The following is a 9,668-nucleotide window of genomic DNA, read 5'->3' as shown; positions in this document are numbered from 1 at the left end:
GTGGCAGTAGCCTTCTCCTTGCTGCTCGTGGTGGTCCGCACGCAGCTGTGAGTGACCCCTCTCCATCCCCCCATTCCAGCTGGTGAGGGATGAGGTCCACACGGGCTCCCCTCAGCTCTCCCACATCTTGAGGGTGACCCCAGGCTCCCAGTTGCCCCGTCTCCTCGTGCCCCTCCACCCACACTTGTCTGTCCTTCACAGGCCCCACTATTGTGTCCTGGGGCAGGTACCAGACACAGATATTTACAGAGACGTGGCAGAGTACTCAGAGGTGAGTGGCAGGGGCTGAGCAGGAGGGGATGGAGGGTGGGACAGAGGCAGAATGGGCCTTTGTTAGTCTCTTCCGCACCTGACAAGGACATCGAGAGCTGAGGGTACTTTAGCCTTTGGAGTTTCAAGGGAGGAATTTGGGTCTATGACCCCCCACCCCACCCCAACTCCAAGGACAAGAGGCTAGGAAGGGACAGAGGAAGAGTGGACAAAGATAAACCTGGGGACCTGGGGAGGCATCTCTCTTGGAGCCAACAGTCCAAGCCCCGTCCTGCGGAGCAGCCCTGGGTCAAGAGTGCTGAAGGGGTGGCATCCTGGGGCACTGGGGTGTCAGGGAGGCTGTTTCTTGACCTGACGGAGTTACCAAATCGCTGTCATTCACTGGCCTCTGTGCCAAGCACTGGGGACAGAGGTGGAGGCTCTGGAATGAACAAACCCATCCCCCTGACATGGAGCCTTGAAAGCCGAGCACAGTACGATCAGGCAGAGTGAGTGGAAGACATGCGGGGAGCCCCTCCGCCGGATGGAAAGGGAGATATGGGGTGCGGGGCACGTTATGCAGGTCCGAGCACCGAGCAGAGACCTGGGCTGAATGGGGTGACAGAAGACAGACCACAGGGCCAGGGTCGGAGACCCAAGCGGAAGCCTAAGAGCCACTGAAACCCAGCTTAGGTAGTCGCAGGAGGGCGGGGGAGACGGGAGGGAGAGGTGCGGGGCGACCTGGAGAAAGCGGGACAGGCAGCTGAGGGCCTGGGCAGAGGGCAGGAGCAAGATGAAGAGTCAGGGTGACGTGGGCCTCAAGCTGCACCCCTGCTGGTTGGGGAGCAGAGGGCTGGGGGGGCGGCAGGCACTGGGGCACATGAGGAAAGGCAGGAAACAAGATGCAGTCACGAGAGAGGCGGCTCAGCCATCCCCACCCTGACCCCTGCCCAGGCCCGGGAGGTCCCAGGCGTGAAGGTCTTCCGTTCCTCGGCCACCGTGTACTTCGCCAATGCCGAGCTCTACAGTGATGCGCTGAAGCGGAGGGTGAGGCCCGGGTGCCCCAGGGTGTGTCAGAGGGGCCCCCCAGCTCCCCATAGCGCCCATATCCGCTTCCTCGATGTTCGCCTCTAGTGCGGTGTGGACGTTGACCAGCTCATCTCCCGGAAAAAGAAACTGCTCAGAAAACAGGAGTTAAAGCTGAAGCAACTGCAGAAGAAGCTCCAGAAACAGGCAGGGGCCCCTCTGCGCCAGTGGCTCTGCCCTCTGTCCTGCTGCGGACCTCGCCCAGCCTTCCCCTCAGCCTCCCGGTTTCCCAACTTCTCACCCTTGTTCTCTGTCCCTGTTCCTTCCTGATGCACCCAGGGTTCCTGCTTTACTCCCCTGGCAGGTCCTGGCTCTTGGTGGGTTTTATTTTTCTCTCATTTCCTGAGTCACTGACAGTGGGAATCACAGTTTTCTTTCTTTTATGGCTCTTCCCGAAGCTGGGTAAAACCCCAGAGCCTTCAGCTAGTTGGTTCTTGGCCCGCCGACCTGCCCAGAGCCGGGGGGCAACACCAGGCCTGCCTGGAGCAGCCGTGAATATGGCAACTGGGACAACTGTTTTCTGTCCCTCTTCTTTGCTGGCCTAGGGTGCTGCCTCCAAGGGCACTTCTGTTTCCGCCAATGTCAACACCAGTGACGGTGACATTGAGAGCAACAATGTGGAGGGCTCCAAGGCCCAGGTGAGGCCAACAGTGAGAGAAGGGGGGCAGCCGTGGCTGCAGAGATGGGGGGTACCCCAGGTCTTTCCTGTGAGGAAAGCCATGGACCTGCCGCTGTGGGTTCAAGGTGATTGTGCACTGGGATGATGGATCAGATACTCTGGAGAGATCTCTAGTGATAAGCCGTAGAATTCTATGTGTGGCTTTTTGTCTGTGATCTGAGGCCTTGATGAAGAACTTGAGTTTGTAGAGTCCCCAAGGCCCCACCGTCTGTCTCATGGATGGAGGCAAGGGTTTGGGTGTATGCAGAAAAAATATAGGATCGAAGGAGACACCAAGCTCAGTTAGAGACCCAGGTGGGGTGCTGAGTTGTCTGTACGTGCACATGTGTGCATGTGTCCCTTGGCCCCCAACCCACTCGACCCTGGCTGACCTCAGGGTAGGGCACGGTCTCCCAGCGCCCTTCCTTCTTAAGTGTCGCCATTAAGCCTGGACCCAGGAGGTAACAGCGGTATATGTGTCTGTGCGTGCTCTGAGTCTGGGCATCCTCTCCCGTGTGTCCCCATGTGTCCCTCCTGTCTGCATACAGGAGGCTCCCATATCCACGTCCTCCTGCGTCCCCTGCATGCCCCGTCTAAGTTCATATTTACATGCTTGCCCCACCTTCCGACCCTCTGTGTCGCTGCATGTCTGCGCGTAGTCCCTGCCTCACCTCCTCGTGGGCAGTCCTTGCAGGGTGTCTGGCTCCCCAGCAGGTAAGCACAGAGAATGAGCTAGAGGATACGGCAGCCAGTGGTCAAGAAGATGCCAAGGCCCCAGCTGCGTCCACACTGAGGGCCCTGGGCCTGCCTCAGCCGGACTTCCACAGCCTTGTCCTGGACCTGGGTGCCCTCTCCTTCGTGGACACCGTGTGCGTCAAGAGCCTGAAGAATGTAAGGGGCTGGAAGTACCCCTAGAAAGACCCTGGGGGAGGGCGAGCCCCCTCAAGCCTCTGCTTTGACCCCGTAACTAGCTCTAAGAGCCCTCGCAGCGTCTCTAAACTCCCTCTCCGCAGCCCGCCTGAGTCCGCCCTCAGAGCCCCTCGGCCTCCCTCTGAATCTGGCCCCTTTCTCTGCTGCAGATTTTCCGTGACTTCCGGGAGATCGAGGTGGAAGTGTACATGGCTGCCTGCCACAGTGCGTGGGGCGGGGACAGCCGGAGTGGTTCGGGAAGAGGGTTGAACTCTTCTGGCCAGAGTCTTCCAGGAAGCACAAGGAAAAATGTCTTTCTCTGAAACTGGAGATCTCCTGGAAGGCGGGGTCAAGGGTCAAGAGTTACTGGGGTTTAGCTGTAGCCTCTGGGGTGGCATTTGGGGTGACGTGGGTCAGGGCATTTTGCTGGTGAGTGGGGCTGGGGTTCCTGGTGGTTCTTCGAGTCCAGAGACCTATCCTTGCCGACAGCTCCCGTGATCACTCAGCTTGAGGCCGGGCACTTCTTCGACGCATCCATCACTAAGCAGCACCTTTTTGCCTCTGTCCATGATGCCGTCATCTTTGCGCTCCAACAGCCGAGGGCCAACCCAATCGGCCCTGTTTTGGTGAGCTGACCTCTGGCCCACTGAGCTCTTTTGACCTGCTTGTGCCCACACTGACTTCGGCTCCAGGAAGTCCCCACCCGTCCTGATGCCCTTCCAGTGGACCCTTCTGCCTTTAGATGAAGCTGTTCCTGGGCAGGGGTTGCTGTGGGGGGAGGTATGTGCCCTTTGGTGGCTGACGGGAGACTGACTGCCCTCGTCTGCTCACTCAGGTTACCAAACTCTGACCACGCTGCCCGAGACTGCCCACCTCTGGAGGTTGTGACGGGGCACCCATGAGAACCCTCCATCCCTGTACTGCCTCCGGATGTCACCCAGGAGTCCCCTTTGTGCACACAAACACAACTCAGGAATGGAGGTCCTAGGATTCCAAGCTCAGTGCTCTAAGCCCGGGATGGGGCACAGCCAGGTCAAGGGGAGCATGCCTGTTTCCAGCCTCAGGAATAAAGACTAGTTTGCCTAACGCCAGGCTCTGCTGTGGTTTGGTGGGGGTCAGGAGATCCACAGCCCTGACTCTTGACCCTTCTTATGCCCCAAAGTGAGAACTGGAGTCAGAATTCAGGGGGCAAGGCTTGGGGAGGGCAGGGTCGGGCAGGGGGAGTGCAGAGCAGGAGGGGGCACCCAAGTCTGAGTTTCGCTGTAGCCACGTGCAGCCCTTGGCACCTGCGTCTCTGTTTTAAAATACTTGGGATCAGCTGCTTCTTAGGAATGAACTGTTCTCGGACACCTGAGAAAGGACAGGGCAGGCCAGGTGCCAATAGACAGTCCCTGGAGAGTAGCGTGAACACCTGAGCAACCAGCTGAGGAAGCGCAGGTGTTCACAAGTGCCATTGGTCTGCATTAAGAAGTAGCCGCATGACTGATTTACTTGGGGAAATGCCTTTGTAATGAGATCTGAGATTGGCAGGTCAGCCAAGAAGCGTGTGCTAATTTGGCCATAAAACGCCAACACATGGGCATACGGTCCAGTGGGCAGCAGCAGGTGACTGGTGGCACTGGAATCTTCCTGGGCGTTTGGTGTCTCATCAGTAGAGCAAGAACAGTAATAGGACCACCTCCTGGGTTCCTCAGCAGGTATTCAATGAGCACGTGGGTGGAGACTGCCCACCCTCAAATCACTGAGCCACCTCGCTGAGCAAAGGGGTGCTTTTCCCCAGCTCTGTTTCTCTTGCAGTGTGTGTCAATGCCCTGCATTGTGTTTGCCAGTCATCCGTCCTTCCCACATCCCCCAGAACCTCAGCCCGGGAGGTCAGGGCTTTTTGTGTCACGCCATGTCCTGGCACCAGGAATGGTGTCTGGCATTAGCAGTACTTAGCAAATATTGGTTGAGGGAGGTTATGTGCTGGAATGGAAGGCAGACCTCAAATAAGAAATTGCAGCTATTTAGAATAAACAGGGTCACATGAGAGAGAAGGGACTGCGTTGCCCAAGATGGTCATGGGAGGGAAGCTCAGGGAGCAGGTGACGCTTGAACTGAAACTCCAGCTGTGAGAAATGCCTTCCTAGGAGTAAAGGATAGTGCTCCTGGTACAGCAGGTGTGTTCAGGTGGGAGGGGAGACCGAAGCACGCCAGACCTCACAAGCCCTCACAAGCCGAGGTGAGCCTTCAGGCTTTAGAGAGCCAGGGCCCCCGCGTTTTTGAGCGCTCACTCTGCCGCGATGCAAACTGCAGGGTAGGCTGGGCAGAGGGGACCAGTGAACAGCCCTGTGCTGGACAGAAGCATTAGAGGCAGTGGGGTTAGGATTTTAGGGGTTGGATGTTTGGTGCGGAAGACAGCGGAAGGAGGTGCTTCTTCGGCCCTGGGCCCCAAGCCTCCCAGGCCGGGAACTGTACCTTCGTTCGCACCCCCACCCCCACCCCCTACTACATTTTCCGGCCAGGCGGCCCCTCATGAGGGGCCATGGGCCCAGCTGGAACCTGCTGCCACTGGGGGAGGGGCATTTGCCTGTTGCCAGGCACCCAGGTTCCGCCTGGCACTTGAGCAGCCATGCTGTACGCACCATCCTTTCCGCTCTTGCTGCTCTTGCTGGCGATGCCTGCCCCGACCCGTGCGTGGTCACGGCCCCTGTGGTACCAGGTAGGGCTGGACTTACAGCCCTGGGGGTGCCAGCCCAACAGCCTAGATGGTTGCGGAGTCAGCCTGGGCTGTTCCGGCCGCTGGTTAGGCCTGGGGACGAACCGCATCTACCCTGTGGCTGGGGTCACACTCACCACTACTGTGATGCTGGTGATCAGCCGTAAGGTGCTGCAGTGGCGGCGCCCACAGGCCAGTAAGAGTGAGGTGAGCACAGCACTGCTCGGTCCCCCACGGCCTCCTACCTCCGCGTACACCCAGCGAAACTCACACCCTCCAACCACCCCAGGCCTGTGCCCGCCCCACCCATCCTCCTACCCAGCCTTTTGGGCATCCTGCTGCCCCCTCCCACCACTCACACCCATCAGCCCCTGACTTCCTCATGGCCAGCACCCTGCCACCCTCTGCCTCCTTTTAATACTCCTGTTCCTCATCCAGCCCCCACGGGCCCCATGACCGCAGCAGAGTCACTTCCCCTTCCCAGGCCCTTCTCCCTGGCTCTGTTGCTGCCCCTCACCAGACTTCCGGCCCGTCCCTCCACTTTCACTCCTGCCTCTCGGTCCTGTCCTCAGCCTTCGAAGGTCACCACTGACCCCTCTGGATCCTGGAAACGGCGGACCCCGATCTCAGACCGAGCCCTGCTCCTTGGGGTCCTGCACATGCTGGATGCCCTCCTGGTCCAAATCGAGGGCCACCTACAGCATCTGGCCACTCGTCAGCCACTGCAAATAAAGGGGATTCCCACCTAGAGCGGGTGACTCAACATATGCCTTTTTGCCTGGTGGCCAGCCAGGCTGGGGATAGCCCTGGGCTCTGGGCCAGACTTGGGCCTGTATGTTCTCCCAGGCAGGCCTGGACCCTGGACCCTCTTTCTACTCCTAGAGACTCAGCACTTAGGATGAGTGGGCAGGCAGGGCCCAGGCTGCCTCAGACCGCTCCATTGCTCCCCACCAAATGACTCCTTCTCCCTAAAGATCCCACCCTCAAATACAACTGCTCCTCTGGGCTTCTCAGAGGCTCCCAGTGTGGTGGAGAAAACTTGGCCATCAGATCAGGCTGGGATGGTCCAGAGAGGGCTGCCCAGAGGTGACAACCTGGCAGAGTCAGCCAGGCCTCTTGGTTGGGCTTTGAGGCCCAAGCTGGGAGGGGGTGGAGGGGGCGGTTGGAGGGTAAGCTGTGGCCTTCAATTTTGTGCTATCTCAGACATGTGCTCTGGTTCCCGAGTGGCCCTTGCTTCAAGGTGCCCAGAAGTGGAGTGAGGGCTGAACCTCCCCAAAGGGCCATCCCCCGCTTCCTCTCTCCCTTCTGCCATAGGGAATCCAGGTTGAATGGGTCCTGAGGCCTATGCATTTTTAAGGTCTCTGTTTTAGAAAAACAATATAGCATGAATTCAAGAATAGAAACAAGTGAAAATAATGAGAAATCATGCCAAATTACAAATGTTAAACAGTTGACAAATACTACAATGCAAAATCCAAAACAACATTCATGCTGACTTCTTGATACATTACTGTCATACTTTTACATTTTCTGGCTGCTCACTCTTATGGCCTCTACGTAGGATAAGAATTTTGTAATTTGGGGGGAGATATTTTCTATACAGAGAATAGATAATTAATTCAGTCTTCTAATATGGTTGATTGAAATTTATGTTTTAATTATTGGTAGTTTAGAAAACTTATTTCTCTCCTAACTTGTTATTAATGGTGTCACATAAGTGGGCCTGGATTGTTTTCAGTTTGGGGACACTCACCAAATTTTTTTTTCATATGGATGTCATATAATTTGGGAGAATTTTCCACAGATGAGGTCCTGGCTCTACACATTTCAAACCTTGTTTTTCATCCATGGCCCACTGGTTTTCTAGCACTGGGCACGGTGGGGCAGGTGCTAAGTGCAACAGGACCTTGCACTTGTGTCCTGACCAGGAGCGCTGACCTAGCAGGAGGTTTGTTCCTGTCCTAACTCCTGTCCTAACCAGGACAGGAACAAAATGAGCTAACCATGCACAGGGCTGGAACACACCACCTCAATATGTCCCTCTCAACCCAAACCAAGTGTGTCCCTGTGGTGGACTCAGAGATGTGCTGTCCATGTCCCCCTCCCAAGAAAGCCTGCTGCTGCCAGCCCGAGAAGTCAGCTGGCAGACGGGTCTGCCTCGGCTGCGACAGCCCCATCCATCACAGCTAGCTTTCTCCCTCCTCAGGTGCTGATTTTAAAAGACTCCCTGGTAAACATCTTTATCTCCCTCTTGGAGTCTGCTTCCCTGGGAACCCAATCTGGGACAGTCCCCAACTCACTTTCCTCTTGGCTGGACTCCCAAAATGTCACAGCCTCTCCAATATCCCCACATAAAGGGAAGCGGGATAGAGGGGGGTCCTCATGAAAGAGGACACAGGTCCTCATTGGATTCAGCTAGACTATCTCAATTTTGCAGCTTTTCCAAAAATACTTGATCCTATGGAGATTATCGTGGCTCCTCCCAGGGCAGGGAAGTAAAGGGCATTGAAGGTTGACTTTCATCAGCCTCTCAGGTCCACTTCTTTATTCTACGAGGTTTAATGTGCACCTACTGTTTGCTAGCCCCATTGTGGATGCCAGGATCCGCTGATATGCAGAACACTACTGGCTCCTCCCTCATCCACTCACAAGTAGGGGAGGGTGGTGGTGATGGTGGTGAGACAGACTCGAAAAGGCAATCACTCTGCAGAGAGAGCTGTGCTGGCCCAGCCGGGGTGGGGCAGGTACGGGCTGATTGTTGGGACCTGAAGGGTTAATGGAGTGATGAGCAGAGGAGGGGGAGAGTGCTCCAGTTGGAAGGACAAGCACATACAAGGGCCCGGTGGAGGAAGAGACCGTGACCTGTTCCAGGAAACATAAAGTGGTTGGAATTTCAGGGAAAAGAAGGAGGTCTGAAGAACAAAAGGGAGCAGGCTGGGGAGAGGCAGGAATTGGTGACTCCTAGGGAGAGTCTGGTAGGCAGAATAATGGCCCCTCGAGATATCTGTGGAATCTGTGACTATATTACAGTACATGGCTAAAAGGACTCTGTAGATAAAATTAAGGTTAAAGACCTTAAAAAAGGGAGATTATTCCGGATTATTTTCGTGGGCCCAAAATAATCACATGAGCCCTTAAAAGCAGAAGAGGAGTGCATGTTCAAAGTGTGAGAGGTACTCCATCTTCCAAGCTGCCAGCTTTGAAGAGGGTGGACGAGATCTTCCACCATCCAAAGACCCAAGGAATTCAGGTGGCCTCTAGAAGCTGGGGGTGATCTTGGGTGATAGCCAGCAAGAAGACAGGAACCTCAGTCCTGCGACCACTAGGATCTAAATTCTGCCAATGACCTGAATGACCCAGGACACATTCTCCCTTAGAGCCTCCAGAAAGGAACACAGCCCTCCTGATGCCTTGATTTTAGCCCAGTGAGATCCACATTGGACTTGAGGCCTACAGAACTGTGGGATAATAAATTAGTGTTCTAAGCCATTAAATCTTCCGTGGTAATTTGTTATGGCAGCAATAGAAAACATACAGATGTTGGTATCAGGAGTGAGGTACTGCTATAACAAATTTTTTTAAAAATGTGGAAATAGCTTTGGAATTGGGCAGAGCAAAAGCTGGCAAGAAGCATAACCGAAAAAGCAAAAATTGCACTTATGGGGGTTCAGAAGGAGCCACCCCAAGATATACCTCAGTGATATGTGGATTATTTTGAGCTAAAGATTTATCTTGAGCCCTGTGGACTCAAGAAAAGCTTCTCCCCTGCCCCTTATCTATCTAGAGGAATTTGAATGAGGAGCTTTGCCAACAAAAAGAGATTATCATAAATAATCTTTTTTGACCTACCTATATGGCAGGGCAAACTACTGATTACTGAACAAGTGCTCTCTTTGCAATGACCTTCTGAAGTCTCAAGGCGCATTACCTTATCCCTAGCTCAGAATGTCTTATATACCCATTTTCCCTTTCTGTTTTGGAACCTGCATGTGGGATTCCCATACACACGAAATTGAACTTGTCAGTCTGTCTCTTGTCGATCTCTCTGGCCAACCAAAAGAACCCGAG

At 55.1% G+C, this 9,668-nt stretch overlaps 2 protein-coding genes across 2 annotated transcripts in view; both read left to right on the top strand.

Moving 5' to 3' along the window:
• Positions 1 to 3,988, top strand: part of SLC26A6 (solute carrier family 26 member 6) — a 9,550-nt gene extending 5,562 nt beyond the window's left edge. Inside the window, 9 exon segments of the mRNA XM_025044854.1 lie at positions 1 to 47; positions 202 to 271; positions 1,204 to 1,296; positions 1,384 to 1,482; positions 1,881 to 1,973; positions 2,708 to 2,884; positions 3,073 to 3,127; positions 3,392 to 3,528; positions 3,738 to 3,988. The exon segment at positions 1 to 47 is cut by the window's left edge and continues 21 nt beyond it. Of these exon segments, the coding sequence (XP_024900622.1) occupies positions 1 to 47; positions 202 to 271; positions 1,204 to 1,296; positions 1,384 to 1,482; positions 1,881 to 1,973; positions 2,708 to 2,884; positions 3,073 to 3,127; positions 3,392 to 3,528; positions 3,738 to 3,752 (786 nt within the window). The 3' untranslated portion in view covers positions 3,753 to 3,988.
• Positions 3,989 to 5,513: 1,525 nt separating this feature from the next.
• On the top strand, positions 5,514 to 6,349 carry TMEM89 (transmembrane protein 89). Its single transcript, XM_006909171.1, has 2 exons — positions 5,514 to 5,807; positions 6,173 to 6,349. The coding sequence occupies exons 1-2, from the start codon at positions 5,514 to 5,516 to the stop codon at positions 6,347 to 6,349; spliced, it is 471 nt and encodes a 156-aa protein (XP_006909233.1).
• The last annotated feature ends 3,319 nt before the right edge of the window (positions 6,350 to 9,668 follow it).

This window comes from Pteropus alecto, unplaced genomic scaffold, assembly GCF_000325575.1.
Source record: "Pteropus alecto unplaced genomic scaffold, ASM32557v1 scaffold53, whole genome shotgun sequence".
Classification (NCBI taxonomy): Eukaryota; Metazoa; Chordata; class Mammalia; order Chiroptera; family Pteropodidae; genus Pteropus; species Pteropus alecto.
The sequence above is the reverse complement of the archived record's forward strand: the minus strand, read 5'-3'. Positions and strand labels throughout refer to the sequence as shown.